General features: G+C 48.2%; 1 protein-coding gene across 1 annotated transcript in view; it reads right to left on the bottom strand.

Annotated features, from left to right (window-relative positions):
- Positions 1-9,071, bottom strand: part of DRP2 (dystrophin related protein 2) — a 29,224-nt gene extending 20,153 nt beyond the window's left edge. The window contains exons 1-2 of the mRNA XM_064427084.1: positions 8,648-9,071; positions 819-940 (exon numbers count right to left, since the gene is read on the bottom strand). Of these exons, the coding sequence (XP_064283154.1) occupies positions 819-911 (93 nt within the window). The 5' untranslated portion in view covers positions 912-940; positions 8,648-9,071. The remainder of the gene's footprint in view (positions 1-818; positions 941-8,647) is intronic.
- Positions 9,072-16,525: the final 7,454 nt, after the last annotated feature.

Genomic DNA, 16,525 nt, shown 5'->3' with positions numbered 1-16,525 from the left:
ACCCCAGGCTCAGCCCTTGCTTCTCTTGAAGCATGACAGAAAAGGAAAAGGCAGAGCTGAGACCTGGTTTGTCCTGGCAAGAACACTGCCAGTGCCCAAGGGAACCTTTGGCACTGTCCAGACAGGTGAGAGGTACCCTGGGACCAAGAGCTACAGGCAAACAGGGATCCACAGCCTGGCAGAGCCCACTCCAGGGGTGCTCAACCACCTCATGCCAGCTCAGTGCAGAGCACAGGCAGCTTTGCAGACAGTTGCCAGCACCTTTCTGTTTTTCAGTCTGCTCCGCCATTCACCCAGGGCTCCCCAGAGACCTTCCTGCCCCTCTGGTGAGGAGCCTGCCCTGGGGCTCCAAGACCCTGGGGGAAGGAGGAGGGACACCAAGGTCTGTGCCTCAAGATAATTAGATTAGTAAGAGGTCAGATTCCTCCTCTGCCTTACAGCATCCACCAGGGGTTTATTTCCCAGCTCTTCTCTGCAACCAGGAAGAGTAGAAAACCTACGTTTTCACCAAAAGCTGACATTCTTCCAAGTTTCCAGGGAAAAAAAAAAAAAAAAGCCCAACCAAATACATAAGAGCAGTTAACCTCTGGTTCTTTACTGTGGGAGAGGCTCGGAGTCCAGCCCTGCAGGTGCTCTCTGCCCTGCTCTGGGGAACGCTGTGCAGCAGGAGTGCCAGAGCAGAGCACACGCTCTCCTTCAGCCATGGGGGCAGGAGCTGGCAGCCCTCCTTCCGCAGGCACAGAGGGCCTGTCTGCCCCACAGAAAGCCGCCAGCTCTGCACCAAGGAGCCGGAGGAGGCTCCCCGAGGCAGCTCTTACCTGGGAGAGCGGGCGGGCAGCCGGGGCCGGCGGGCGCCACTCAGCACAGGGAGGGAGGACATGGAGCCATTCCTGCATCACCAGGGGCTGCATCAGAGCTGCTGCTCACGGGCATGGAGCACCTGAAAGGCAGTGTTAGAGTCCCCGGGTCAGCTTGCACCTCCTCACGGAGCTGACCCCCCTCCCAGCTGCCGGCAGCGCTGCCTCCATGGCAGACTAAAACGAAACCTTTTTTAATTTAATGTGCTTCTGCTAGTGTTGCAGTCTTGTTTCATCTAAGCATCCAACTCTTTTCTTCCACCTGGTTATGCAATTTGCTGTTAGTGAGTCCCACAGACTACACTGCACTTTTAGAAAGAGTTGGGTTTCTTGAGCTGTACAAGATGCCCGTGGTTTAAAGAAAGGGAGAGAGGATCTCACTGTCATGGCCATTGTTATAGTTTGGTTGAGATAACATTCACTTTCTTCCTAGCAGGTGGTACAGTATGGTTTTTAATCCAGAACAACTTATGTTTAGACAGAACAGACATATCCCTGTAACAGACAACATTTTCAAACATATTTTTTCCTTTTATATTCAGAAGGCAAATTGCCTAGAGCCCCAGCTTCATGTATCTCATACTGTGAGCTAGCTTTTTATGAGTTTTTGCTCATTATGAGCTATAAAATTCCCTTCATTATCCCCATTTTTGAACTGCATGACCTGTAAAGCCAGTTAGCAGTGGCCCCTTGACTATTCTATAGATCAGAAATGCAACCCCTGGTCACAGTGCTGCTGGGATTTGTTGTTTGGACTCTAAACGAGCTAAAACAGGGATTCATTTCATTGCCAGCACCATCTCAGCTTTATGGAAAGCCACGAGAAATGAAGCTCAGAGATAACTTGGTGACTGCTTTCCTACTTTGAGAAGGTAAAAATCACCTTCTCCAGCAGACAGAGCTCACATCTGCCTGGAGATGAGGCTGCTTTGAGTGATGCTGATGGAAGAAGGCTGCTGGCTCCTTCACACCCAGCTCAGCTGGACAGCTGGGGGAGCCCTCCTGGCAGGGCAGGAGCAGGAGCAGGAGAGGCAGCACATCCTGCAGTGACAGCTGAGGAGAGCCCCCCGGCCCCGTGCACACTGCCCAGCTCTGGCACCCTCACAGCCCTCACTGCCTCTCTGCCCTCAATTACACACATTAAGAGATTATCCTGTGATTTTTTTTAATCTCTTAGTGATTTTTACAGCCATAATTCGCTCCCTTTCCAGCAGAACAGCCTGTGCTGAGCTCTCCAGCAGGCTGACAGTCCAAGGTCTCGTCCTCTCCCTCTCCTGCCCATTAGCACCAATGAAGGCTGCAGGCTGTGCATCCCTGCTCCTCTCCCCATGCAGCCAGGGGATTATGAGGGGATTATGAGACCCACACTAATCATTATAAATTCCAGGGTCTTCAAAGCCCTCCAGCCTCTCGGTGCAAATTCACCACACCCAGCCCCAAGGGTACAGAAGATTTCTGACAGAAGGTAACAGCACCTCCTTTCCCTCCAGTGCTTGTGCCATTTGGGCTCTGTTCCTCTATATGACCTCTGGATGACACTCAATGTAGCCAAGATACAATTCTCAGGGTGTGAAAAGTTATTTTTCCTCAAAGCCCCCGATAGAGGAATGCCGCTGAGCTCTTCCCCAGGACTAAGAAATCCATGGCTTTTGCAGAGGGGTTCTGTGATGTATCCCTGGAGTTGCCATCCCGAGGCCTGGGTTTTTCTGTGGCACAGTGCAGTGAAGCTGCAGGGATGTGTGCTGGCCAGAGGAGTTCAGCCAGCCCTCCAACAGCACACCCAGGGGCTCTCTGCTCTTCATCCTCCCAGCACAGCCTGGCCCCAGCTCCTGCCAGCAGCACAGAGAACAGGAGCAGTGGTGGGCAGCTCACGGTGCTCTGACTGCACTTTGCTGAGTGCCAGACGTGCATGCACGGGGCAGGTGCAGCTCTGAGATGGGGTGGGCAGCCCTGGTCCTGCAGGTGCCCACGCTCCCTGCCAGCATCGTGGGAATAAGGACAGCCATTGCTGCCCTCCTGAGGGCTGGCTCCTTGAACTCCTCCAGGGATGGCAAAGCCCATCAGGACACAGATGGCACAGGGAACTAAAGCCTGCCCAAGGCAGCAGTCAGAACAAGCTGAGTGCCAAGCAAAGGGCACTACCCTGTCATGTCCTGTGCAGCCCCTTGCTGCCAGGAGCACTAGAGCAGGGTGGAGGGCAGGGGCTCAGCTGCCCTTTGCCACTCTGCAACAGCAAAGGCAAAGCCCAGGGGTAGAGAACCCAGGTAGTGTGGAACTGCCTGAGCTCTCAGCAGCCAGCACAAAGGAGCACATTTGGGGAGAGAGAGACAACCAGACTGAGAGGCACGTCTGCAGGCAAGCCAACAGCTCCATGTGACCCCTTGCCAAATTCCCTGCTATTACTGGAACCAAGCAAGGAGAAATGCTCTTGGATCTGCTCTGCTTCTCTGCTGAGGCACACAAAACAGCTCCAGTTCTGGCACTCCTACTTCAGTGCTTCCATACAGCTCTGGGGCTGGGCACTGCAGCATGTGGAGCAGAGATTTTGTGGATGCTTCCTGGCTGAATTCCTCTTGCCTGATGCCTGTGCCTGTCAAGAGCCAAACCTGGGACCCACTTTGCCTCTCCCACACCACCATTCACCCTCTGCACTCTGCTTCAGGCTGGTGCTGGAGACCCAGCACACGACAGCCAAGGTTCAACACCGTACAAACCAGACTGAAATGCAAACAAAAACTATCATCCCCACAGCCCACTGCAAGCCTCTGATTGAAAAGAGTTGAGATTCTCCTTTGGAGGACTCAGGGAACAACGTGGTCAGGCTGTTCAAACAGATATAAAGTGAGCTTGGTCCCCTGGGCACAAAACAAACATCAAGGCTCAGGTGAGCAGAAGCAGGTGAGAATTTCCACAGGTGGACACTGCAAGAAGCAGTGGCAGAGTCACCATGGAGCACTGGGGCACTGCACTCACACAGTGGAGACAGCAAGGAGGGAAACCTCTTCCTCTGGTGTGCCTCAGCTGTCTGTGCAGGCACAAAGGTGTCACATCAGCCCTCAGAGGCACCAGGTACAACCTTCTTACCTGGTGCTGCTTTGCATCCTCCCCCAAGCAAAGCACCCAACACTTGCCTCTGCTCTCAGAGCACCCTGAGAGATGGAGCAGAAATGTTCCACAGTGCTGTGCTAGAGCTTCCAAACACTTCAGCACCCAAACCACTACCGAGGTGAGACCTGGATGATCTTCCAGTTGAAAAATGAGAGAGCCAAAAATCTGGATGTTGCTTTTCAACAGTTGAATGCCTGGGCATTAAAGGTATTAAAACCAAAATAATTGCCTTTTTTTCTCTTCCTCCATGAGCTGTTACAAATTCAGCCCTGGAGAGCCTGTCCCACTCCCTTCTTTCCAGGCAGTCTGACAAAGGCAGCTGGAGAGCCTTGGCTCAAGCAGTCCTGTTTCAGCTCTGTCACACAACTCACTGCACCCCTCAGGGACCTCTGTGCTCTCTCTGCTTTCCAGACCTGCTGCAGAGCATCCCTGCTGGCTGAGGGGCTGTCCCAGCTCCTGCAGCACCTCTTCTCCACCCCAGCCAAAAGGAAGGTGACAGCTGGCCACCAGGGCACATGGTGCACAGAATTCTCCAATTCTGCTGCATTTGTTTAAAACCCTCCTGATAGAAACCCATACCCAAGCACTGAGGGAATTCACACTGCAGCTGACCCAGTGCCTGCAGCCAGCCCCCAAGATTAGAAACCTGTCACAGGCAGTAGAGTGTAATGCTGAATTTCCAGCTCCCTACCACACATAACAGCAGCAAACACAGCATACAGGTCAAGAGGTCTCTCACTCACACGGTCTATGCTTTGAATTCCTAATTTCCTCCTAAACATTCTTCCCTGAAACTTTCCACTTCAGATCTTGGCCTATAAGGAAAAAAATATGGGAACATCTTGAGGCAAGGCAGCTCAGCTCAGCCTTTATCCCATGAGGAGAGTGGAAATACAAACATGTTCCCTGCTGCTGGAAATGTTAATGACTTTGTTGTTGTTTAACTTACTGTACGGAGAAGTAATAACATTTCAGCTCAGCATGTTCAGTGTCCTTTCAGGGGAAAGGTGGGAGGCTTGTGGATATTTCAGAGTTCAGCTCCCATGTAGATGCTAACAAAGGCAGCGTTCCCAGGCTGGCAGACAGCAGGACTCCCTAGACAGCTTAACAACACATCCTGTTTCAGCAAAAAATTATTTTCTGCACTTGTAAGTAAATAATTTAAGCCTGAGATCGCAGGCCAGACGACCTAATTCCCAAGACCCCACTGGTCAAGGTTTGGTGAGAGAAAAGCAACCTTTGTCCCACTGGGATCAACAAAAAACAACACAGTTCCCTCTCAGAGCACGGGCCCTTCATCTCCATCTCTTTACAAACCCAGAACAGACACCCAAACACACTCCCACAAAAATCATCCCAACATTCTCCTGGCTGCTATGTGCTCCCATGCACCCTGGAAGGAGACTGCCAGCAATCTTCCACATGTGGGAGCATTTCCAACCCCAGCATCTGAGGGCTAAAAATCCCAGAGGCCAAAGCAGCCACTGGGCTTCACACTGCACTTCCACCAAAGAACCAGCTCCCCTTTATCAATTAAAATGAAGGGTGCTTCAATTAAGCACCTGTCCATGAGAAGTAGCATAAAACCTTGGCTGTACCTGGCAGTGAGCAAGCAGCAGAAGCTGTGTTATTCACCGAGGGTGGGTGAAGTGGGGACTCACATCTAATGAGCTCCTTTCTTAAATGGCCACTCGGACTTGGAGTTCATAACCAAAATGTTATTTTAATTCAATGGATAAACAGGTGCCACACATCTTAATAAGGAAGCAGCATCCTTTCCCCTGGCTCACTCACTCTCCATCTTCCTAAGCAACAGAATATACACACTCACACAACCTCAAACTGAAAAATCTCACCAGTTGGCTTTGCACTAGGAAACTGTGGTGATGATGATGTCCCCACCTCACCAGGTGAGTGTGGGTGTATGCCCACAACACGGTCATGCAAAACTGACTACCCCTCTCTCTGCTCAAAAATAACTTGGGGGATTTTTTAAAGGAAGATTGAAAAACCTCAATTTCCTTTGTGTGTCGTTTCAGACTCCCAGCTGGGTTTTAAGTTGCTCCCTCTAAAGCTCACTTTTCCTAGGAACTCTTCCCATCTCTTAGCAGCTTAAAGTACTGAAATAATGAGTGGAGCAGGCAGAGGAGCCAGCTGTGAGCCCACAGCCCTGCTGGGCTGGACACAGAGGAGCTGCTGCCTGCTGGACCTGACAGACAGAAGGGGCAGGAGAAGAGCAAGCAGCAACCTCCCAAAAGGGACAGCAGAATAGGGGGCAAACCACTTGCTTAATGACTGAAAGAAGGTTGCACTGAGCATAAAAATTGAAGACATTCCTTCAGAAACGTGGCTCCTGGAGCCCTGAAACCTGCCAGTTTAAACCAGTAAAACCTCAAGCCTTTCTCCTCTAAGCACCTGAACCTTCCCTTCCCTGCTGCTGGAAGCAGCAAACAAGTTTTGCTGCATTGTGAAAAGCACATCACCCAATTGCCACGCTGTGTAACTGATCAACAGCAGTGGGAAGAGCACACCCACACTCAGTTCTGATGGCCAAGGCAATGCTGCTGACTCTGGCTGCCTTGGCACTTTGCTTCTCATTCTCACTGTAAACCTGGCACCTCCTTCTCTAAACTGAATACTCTGCCTTGCCCCCAAGGTCGTTTTTACAATAAACTCCCTGCCAAAGCACAAGGCTCCCTGGCCTTCTGAGGCCATGAATTTTATGACCAGGCTGTGTGCCCCATGGAGTCACATTTCCTTCCCCTACTTGAGATGTGTCAGAGTGACCTTATTCTTATGCAAAGGGAAACAGCAAAGGCAAATGGGATGGAGCAATTTTGGCTCAATTCTGAAAAGATTGGTTTCATCTTCATACACCTATGAAAATGAGTTTTTTGAAGACTGAGTTCTTTCTGGTCAGTATGTCTTATTTCACGAGACTCATAATTCCTCTGTTATGGTTTTATCACAGACATCCAGGCTGAAGTGGAAGCCTTGAATGTATTTCTCAAAACATGATTATATTCATAAATTCACCATATGTCTCCAGAACTCAGGACTTTGTTTCAACCCATTCATTTAATCCCTTCCCTGTCTCACTTTGTTTGGTTTTGCAAAGAGCCACTCCAACCTGAGCAGCCCATTCACAGTTACAGCCCGGCCAGTTTTAGAGAGCAGCATTGATCTGACTCAGGCATTAATCCAGAGACATGATCCTCATCCCATCTCAGCCCCTTCAGCTGACAGAGAGGACCTGAGCACAGCATCAATCACAGCAACCCTCCAACACCTCCCCTCCCTGCACCCCAGGCTCCCACACTCCTGGACACAGCTGCTAAATGAGACTGTGGTCCCGTTCCTTTCCAGAGTGGCACCACATCCTTGCTGACTCCAAAACCCTGCCTGGACAGCTCCACAGCAGCAGAGAAAGAGCTTTCAGCACAGGAGCTGGCAGGGGAGGGTGTGAGATGGCACCAGAGCCACACGTGAGTGCCAGGAGAGAGGAAAACCCCCAGCACAGGTGAAGCTGGTGGCTGGGACCTCACACAGCTTCCTCAACAAGGGCACCGTGGTCAGGCAGGAAAGGCCATTAATGGGAATAACCAAACAAGAACTCTCCCAGATCCAAGACAGAGAGGTGAGCAGCAGCCGGAGAGATGTGAGGGACCTTGGATTAGGGCACAGGGAAACAAACTGACAAAAAACTGACTAGACTTTTTTTTTTTCCATCACTAAAACTCAAAATACAAACAAACACTGCTTTCTCCCAGAGAAAGTGTGGCATTTAAGGGTATGGGAATAACTGCTCCCCACCCCTGTCACTGCACACGGGCAACCTCAGCATTGAAACCCCACAAATACAATGCTGGCACTTCCACCAGTGGATCTCCACGGCTGTGCTGCTGTGCTGGAGGGAAGGCTGAAGGAACCAGGCTGGACTGGGCACCTGTAATAATCTGTGGCACTAAACCTTGAGACACCACAGCCCAGGCTGTGCTGCATGGCAGGGAGAGGGAGGCAGAGCGCTGAGCCCTGGGAGCAGGAAAGGTCCTGTGCTTGCTGCAGGCCATCCTGCAGCCGGCCAGGGCTCATCCAGGGGAAGGTCAGTGCTGGCAATAGGAGCCCTTGGGAGGGGAGGAGGAGGAGGAACGATGAGTGGAAGGAGCTGGGGAGAAGCTGGGGGAGGGGAGGGCGGACACACGAAGGAGCAAGGCTGGCCCGCGTAAGGTGCTGAATGGAAAGGGCAGAGCCGGGGCTGATCCTGGCTCGCTACGTGAGGAATATCTGGGTGCCTGCCTTGCCCTGCTGCCTGATGCTCCCAGGAAGGTGCTAGAAGGCCACCACGCTCCCTGCCCGGAGCAGCCCTTCGGCCCGGGTAAATAAACCTTCAATGAGCGGAGCATCACAGCGGCGTGCGGGAGGCGGCTGCTGCCCGGACCCGCATCCCTGGCTGCTCCCCAGCCTCTCCCTCGTGGAAATGCTCTCGGCCGCCTCTCCGGCTCTCACCCCGACACCCTTCCTTTCTTCTCCGCAAGTTTCCTCAGCCGCACATGCATGGGCAGCGCTGCTGCCGAGGGACACGCACACCCCCAAAGAGCGCATTTCCCACCTTGAACCATCCCTCCACATCCTCCCTTTTCCAGCCCGGGCAGGAGTGGGAAACAAGCGTTGCCATGGCCTACCTTCCGAGCCGGCCGGGTCCGAGGCGCGGGGGCAGCGGGGCTGTGTGAATCAGCAGAGGATCCCTGTGACAGGGATGCATGCTGAGCCTCAGCACCGCTGCCTCTCCTCCTCCACCGCCCCGGCTGCTGTGTTGCTATGCGATCACATCACCGCCGCCGGCAGCTCGCCCGGCTCCGGAGAGATCCCCTTGACTCGGCAAAACGCGGCGGGGAGCAAGGACGAGCCCAGCAAGCGGCGGCCCCGAGAGCCCGGGCGGCGAGCGGGGCCGGCAGCGGAGGGAGAGCAGCGGGGAGGCAAAGACGGGCACGCACGGGAGGAGGAGACAAAATACACACCGAGAGGGGACAGGGGAGGGAGGAGGGGGGATGCACACTCTGAAAGAGCCGTGCTCTGACCTCTGGAGACCTGGCACGGGCTGCTGGGCTCAGACACGCTGCCCGCCGGCATCTCCCACCGCCCCTCGGGACGCGCGGCTCTCATTTTAGGTTAGACAGGGCCAGGCGGGTGCTGGAAAATGCCAGACACATTCGACTGCTTCCTTAAGCGCAATTTGGGTATCTGACACAAGATTTTTACAATTTAAGAATAGCCCGTTTTAAAATTAAAGGAGCAAAAATAGGATTTATCATTTAATTTCGGATGTGTGTCCCGTTCTTCTTAGAAAAGAAAAATAAGTAAAGGAAGGAGGCATTTCTCCAGGCTGGGGAGATCTTTTAAATGTCAGGGTATCTAGTCTCAGCTCACAAGAAACAGGAGGATTTGAGCTGCTAGCTTGGATGAGGACACAAACAGACCCAGAGCTGGGATTTTGGTCCACAGATAACAGTTTACAGTTCTTCAGATCATTCCACCCAAGGATTTCAAATTGCTCAAGCCACCAAGTGATGTTATGTTCATATAACACAAAAAGAAACAGAATTAAATTACTTGGTGAGAAAGAGGATTCAAATGTAATCCCAGCTCTCTGTTTTAAGCACTAGACTGTCTCAGCCTCTCCATAGGAAAATTAAAAGTCAGAAAATACAATCTTCCTGGTCCTTGTCAGAACAGTCTTTAGTGAGTCTTAGCCCATTTTTCCCCAGAGTTGACAGACTAAAGATGTTACTTTTCTGCTCACAGAGTCATGTTATCCTGAAATATCAGTGCTGTTTGTAAACATTTTCCATTTCTATACATTTATTCCCTATCTCAGGTGTATTCCAAAACGCAGGTTCACTCAGACCCAGGAATAGAACAGCTTCGCAACTCCAACATAGTCTTGAAAAATCATTCCTGGTCAAGGCAGCACTGGAAATAACAACTGGCAAACTCTCTGCAGCATCACAGGGCTTCCTGTGGGTTTATGGACAATGGGCAGAGGATGCAGCACAGAGGGACAGTGCCCAGGCCAGGGCTGTGCCCAGCAGGGTGGGGAGCCCACCACACCTTTCAGCCAGTTGGGCACCTTACAGAGCAAAAACTTTAATTCCACTCCATGGGGATGCAAACAGATCAAAAGCTTTTCTAGGTCACCAATTTAAACATGGAGAAGGTTTAAAACTCAAAGCATAGTTGATTTTGTGTAAAATATGCTTGACAGAGTCCTCAAGAAGCAGTGAGCTCCTTGGGGTGGTACCAGCTAGAAGCTGCAGCAGGTGGGTGGCTGACCCTGAGGAAGTTCTCCTTCATCCCAGATGGGTGCACCAGGAGTCAGGAGCAGAGCACACTGAGGCACAGAGAACTCCTGCAACTGCACTGAAAGGAGATTTTTAAATAGCAACCTCCTCATCGTTGGTTCCAAAAGGAGCAACACTGAATACTTGGAGTACCAACCCAAGAATACTTATTCACTCCACACCTTCTGCTCTTAAAAGCTTCTTCAATAGCTCCTGCTTCCACAACAGCTGTACTGATGCAATAAAATCCCTCCTGGAAAGCTGTACTTAGACCAAAAAAACCAGATATGGATCAGAAGACAAAAATGAGCAGAGACTCTGCTGGGCTATTTTTGTCCACACACACAAATAAGAAATCTTGGGTTAAATAAGGAGAGTGAGGGGAGAAATAACAGCAGAGTCTGGAAGGGCTGTCCAGGCAACTCCAGAGACACCATTCTCCAGAGAGACACGAGCAAACCCGATGGCAGCATGTGTCTGTCAGCACCAGCAGCTGCAAGGGACATGACAACATGGATAAACATATCAAGCCAATTTACACATGCACACAAGACAGACATCAGCACAGAGATGTGAACAGACAGCATGAACCTCAAAAACAAGGTGCTTTCCTGTACAAGCATCCTAAATTATTGATTGCTTAAATGCAGAAGAGGAAAAAAATCTCTTGTGTCAGCTTAGTTTAAATTATGAGGCAAACCAGAATCTCTGCTGGGAGAGCTGCTTCCAGGGCTGGGAACATCTTCCCAAGTCCTCCAATACTTTCTGTTTTAAGGATAAAATTAGGGCAAGGAGAGGAGGAATTCAGAACTCAAGGGGAAGGAGGGAGACCAGCTCGGATGTGTCATAATCGCAGCTTCCACATAAGCACTACAACTTTTTTAAGTGTATGGGAAGGTTTCTGAGATGAGAGGCTAAATTTGGTGTACTTTGAGTTCTGAAGAGAACTTAAGCCAAAAAAATCTCCCAAGGAGCTCCAAGAGCTGAGCTTCCAGAAGATACAGTGGTACTTACTTTATGTATTCCCTTAATGAAACATTTCAGACATTTTCTGGTTTATGAAACAGCAAATATGTACCTTTTTAGGAAAACTAACAATGTCCTCCCTCCCAACAGGGATATCTCAATATGCACAATGCTAAATAGAGTGTACAATCATACAATAGGTAAAAATTGGGACAGGTTTTATAAGGCTTGAACATAAAATTGACATAGACACACACACACAGAAAATATTTTTAGTTTGAAATTTTTAAAAGCTAGAAATAAGGGCTGTGCTTGCTTTCAGCCTAAATTCTGTATTACATTCTCCATATTTATTATTATTATTAAAGCCATTATTATTAATCACTTGCAAGCTGGAATATCCATAACACTAACTATTCTTGCATTACCAACCAAAAACATTACCTAAAATTCTGGCATTCACATTTTCAACATAAAACTTGAGGGTTCAATATAATTAAAGGCTATTACTTCTACATTTTTCTTCCCATAAGTTCCCACCAATTAACTTTATCTTCTAAAATAGTCCTTGTCACAGGGTTCCCAAAATGTGCAGTGTCTCTTCCCTCCTCTGAAACATCACATCTCCTGAAAGTTCATCTCTCTGGTACAGAAGAGAAAGTATTGTTACCATCCTTTGGAAACTTTGGTACATTCTTTCCCTTTCAGAGTAAAACTTTATCCATTTATCCCAATTAAAGTGTTTTGGAGAAAGATGCTTTAGCCAGGAACAGAATGTAGACTTATCCTTGTTAAAAGGAGAATACAGGCAGACACCAAGCAGAGCACTTTTCCTAGAGCCATACACCCACAGTCCTTGTGGATCCATCTGCTGAAGAAGAGTCTAGTGAGAGGCTTGTGAGCCAGGACAAGGTCCCTTATGGCTTGGAGAACTCCAGTTTCTCCCCAAGAGCCTACAAATCCCTGTTTTCCTGAGACACAGGGCTCCCTCACCTGAGTCTGCTCCTCATTAAAGCATCAGACAGCACTGTGCTCTCTCACAGCTGCCCACACCCAAACAGCTGCAGCTCTGTTTTGATTCAGGATCATTGATCTCAGTGGTTGTGCTGTTCCTGCCTGGGAAGGGGAAGCCAGAGGAACAATCTTGCACAAAGGGACAGACCTGCCCATCAATTCCAGTACATTAGACAGGCCAGCAGGTTGGGAGCAGAGCACAAAGAGCCTCCCTTCAACAAGAAGGAACAAAACTAGAATTTGGGCCCTAAGAAAATAATTTAGTTGACTGGATATTTTAACATCCTGGGGGCTTTTTTTCTTGTTTTGTTTAAATAACTGATATAAAATAAATAACTGTACCTCTTTTGCTAGCATCAATAAGCACAAAAACCTTCCCAGAGCAGATTCTACCCTGCTGAAAGCATTTAGAAAAACAGCAGGGTACTTTCTAAACACATGGTACCTGGGGTGAGAGAGAAGAATGGGCAGAGAACTGATGCAAGCCATGCACTCAGAAACAGAATTAATCCCCCTTTTCATTTGTTCCCACACAGGCCTTGAAACAATCCCCCCAAACGAGAAATGGAGACTATAAGGGAGGAAGGAAATCTTTTCAGAGCAGCAAGTGCCAAAAGAAAAGAGTGGGTATCAAAAGAATGTAAAATAATTTGGGAGAAGAGATGAAGAAAAGATAAAATGGTAGAAAAGAAAGCAAAAGCATGCAGAAGAGGAGGGTAAGGCAGACAAGGCAGATTTCAGGGGCTGTTTTGTTCTTCAAAAGCTGTCAACACATTTACAATGTGCTTTCCATCCCCCTCCTTATTTACTGGGCCGTGCACTCAAAGGAGCAGGAAAGCAATCACACAGGAGATGCTGAAGATTCACTTGGACACAGAGCAGAGGTGCCCTAAGAGAAAGGAAACTGCTTAGTGATCCGTGCACAACAAACCATGATGGGGATGGTACAGGCCCAGAGATGAGAGAGAGGGCTGGCAGGAAACCTGCAGAGAGCAGCCTCTTCCTGCAGAGATCACACTGGCAGCACAGACACTGGAGCAGAGCAAGTCAGGCTGCACAGGGATACAGCTGCACATAAAATATATGTTCACAGCAGAAGCTTATCCCTTAATTCTTGCAAGGAAGAGCCCAAAGGATTTGGGCAGAGAGTAAAATTTTTCAAAGTATCTGTTGCAATTTGCAGCCTAAACCCAGTGCCTGAAGCTCAGGAGCTCAGTCACATTACAGTGACTTAAATATCCCATGAGTGAGGCTGTGCTGGAACAGCCCATCCTGTGTCACGTTTCTGGCAGGTACCACAGCTTGTCTGATGCATGTTCACTCATTCCACTGCAGAAGGGGATCACGCCTCAGCCCACAGATTTCTAAACACTGTCAAGGTTAAAATGGTATTTAGAGCCTGTGTAGGTACCTGCAGGGTTTTTTTGGTATTTTTTTAAGATCAACTGTTTTGGTTTCTACATTTGTGCAAGAGCGAGCCTGGAGATTAAAGCCTTTATTAAAAAAAAAAAATCTTACCCTCTGTTATGCAGACTTTTTACTCCTACAAGACAGGAAGCTGAGAGGCAGAGAGGCATCCTCACAAGGTACACACACACCTTGCAGGATGTTATTTGTGTACTTCAACACCTCCCTTGCCAACTATAATTACTTGGACAGGTCTAACAGCTACCTACAGTTCTCTCAGGAATCCTGTGCCCAAAACCACATCACCAAATGCTAAGGACATAAAAGGCATTCTTGGTCAAAAGCAAGGTTTGGTGGCATCCAATCTTCATCAGAACATAATTGTTGCTTCCATTTTAAAAAGCAGAGCTGTAATGAGGGAAACCCATTGGTGCAACATAAGTCATCTTTCCTGGAAGAAAATACTTGAAGACTTTGTTCTTTCATAATCCAGAGCACGATTTTTACCAATCTCTGTCATTTTTCATCCAGACTAGATGCAGCCTCTGACTAAAGAGCACATAAAGAGCTCCCTCACACACTCTCTCAGGAGCCATGGAGCTACAAATCAGCCCAGTGTGTATTATTAATGACAAGTTATCAGAAGATCTAGGACAACAGCCAGGCAGGAGTTTCACTGTGCTGTGATTCTATGGAGAAAATGAACCCTTTGCCAGGTCAGACCCCACAGTTTTCCCTGCTCCTGTGTCCACTGTGCACAGATTTGTGATAAGCCATTTTGTCCCAGCAGCCAGGAGGTGATTACCCTGCCCCAGAGGCCTTACAACTGAGCTTTGCCTAAAAGACAAAGGTAACCAAGTGAGGAGACACTGGGTAGAGGCACAAAAATCTCAAAGATTGTATCAAAAAAAGGCAAAGTGAATTTTATTTTGGTAGCAGTTAAATGTTATTAGAAGAGTTCAGGAGCACCCATATTGGCAGTTGTTAGAGCTGCAGTACAAGCCTCAGAGATTCCATTTTCTGAGTGGTTACAGCTGTACCACCTTCTAAATCCTTGGGTCCTGATTTATTCATGGCATTAGGAATGCAAAATGCAAGCAGAGGGAAGTAGGCCAACAAAAGAATAGAAAGCAGGGATACAGAGGAACCAGTTTCTTCATTCCAGCTGAAAACAGGTTGAAATTATTAACTCTTTCAGAGCAAGCTCTCTCTGAAAGGGCAGTAGACTCTGATGCATAAAGATGCACAAACGAGCCTCCCACCACAAAATCAAAATAATGAACAGAAACACAAAGCAAACATGGCTTCAGAAGAATAATTCAGATTCACTCTAGCCCAAGGCATTTGGATTTTCAGATGCATAATGCTCACTGTGCCTGACGGGGAGGGGTTAATGGCTTTGGTTGTGTGAACTGGGGACCAGATGTTCAGCTGGTGCAACTCCACACAGACCCATTAGAAATCAGTGGAGCTGTGGCTGCTTACCCCAGACCGGCTTCTGGCCCAGTACCTTGAAATCCTATTTAATACCCACTCAGATTTTTCCAAAGGGAGAGGCCTCACTTTTTGAAATCAGATAAAAAGCTACTAGCAATGCCACAGGATGCAGTTAAACTGAAATGGCCACTGGCATGGCCTGTTTATGATGTTACAAAACCCCTAAATCAAAAGCCTGCAGAAGCCTTGTGATAACACCCAGCACTGTTGTTTCTGCTACAATTTCATAGTGTCCACCTACCTGACAATGGCAGAAATAGGCATGAGAGGTAAATCACTCATTTGTCACTTACCAGGAAATGGATGGGTCTTGACTGTGTCCATTTTAGTCCTCAGAGCAGCTTTGGTCAGCCAAGTCTTTGAGCACATGCTTTTAAGAGAAAATGGTCTGCAAAATTTGCTGTGATGATTCAAATGCAAAGAGCAAGCAGGGGAAAAAAGATAAGAAAATAAAAAAGATACAGTAGCACATTCCTCCCTAAAAGGGCCATTCTTGCACTCAAGTGAAATACTACTCAGATAGTTAGAGGGGGAAAAAGAGAAGAATAATATTCAAATGTCAAAAAAGAAAAGTTACCACAGCATAAAGAGGCTAAAAGTCATCTCTGGTGCCCAGTAATACCAGGCACATTTTTGCTTCATGGGATGGATTTTAAACAGGCATCTTGTCCATCCAGCAAAACTAACAAACAACCCATAAAAAACAACCTGACAATAAAATCAAGTTATCTGCCCTGTTGCTGTAGTTCTGCACTTCTAAGTGCCCAGCCTGTGTATTTGAATGTCAAAAGTGTGCATAGTTTGGTTAAATACTTTCACAACACAGGGTATAACAAACACCTGTGATGCTGCAAGTCTTCCATGACATGATTCTGTGTTTCCTCAACCAAACACCAATCCTGAGGGAAAACTGATCTCAGGACCAGTAACTGTAAAACATTCAGTATATCCTAAAGGATTCTGCTATGAGCCCCTTTAAATACATTTACACACATCACACACACTCTTAAGAACCCTGGCATCTTTCTCAAGTGAAATGAAGCTTCTGGCAGCACCTCCAGTCTGACAGGAATGCAGCTTCCACAAACTCCAAACAGTACCCAGCTAACAAGAGGCCTTGTCTTCCTGGCTATTGCTTCTTTGGGATGTACACAGCCTTTCCAGCATAAGTGGAAATAATATTTCCAACACCTTTTTGAAGGTAGCTTCACAGAAAAATTATAATACTCATTGTATGTTAGGGCCACATCTTGAAACATATCCACTTGGAGGAATTTTTAATGCATGGAGTTTCTCCTGTTGAAAAAATAGAATCAGGGTTTTGAAGATCTGTTTCTC

This window comes from Passer domesticus, chromosome 7 (assembly GCF_036417665.1).
Source record: "Passer domesticus isolate bPasDom1 chromosome 7, bPasDom1.hap1, whole genome shotgun sequence".
In the NCBI taxonomy this organism is placed as follows: domain Eukaryota; kingdom Metazoa; phylum Chordata; class Aves; order Passeriformes; family Passeridae; genus Passer; species Passer domesticus.
This window is presented reverse-complemented; position numbering and strand designations above follow the sequence as displayed.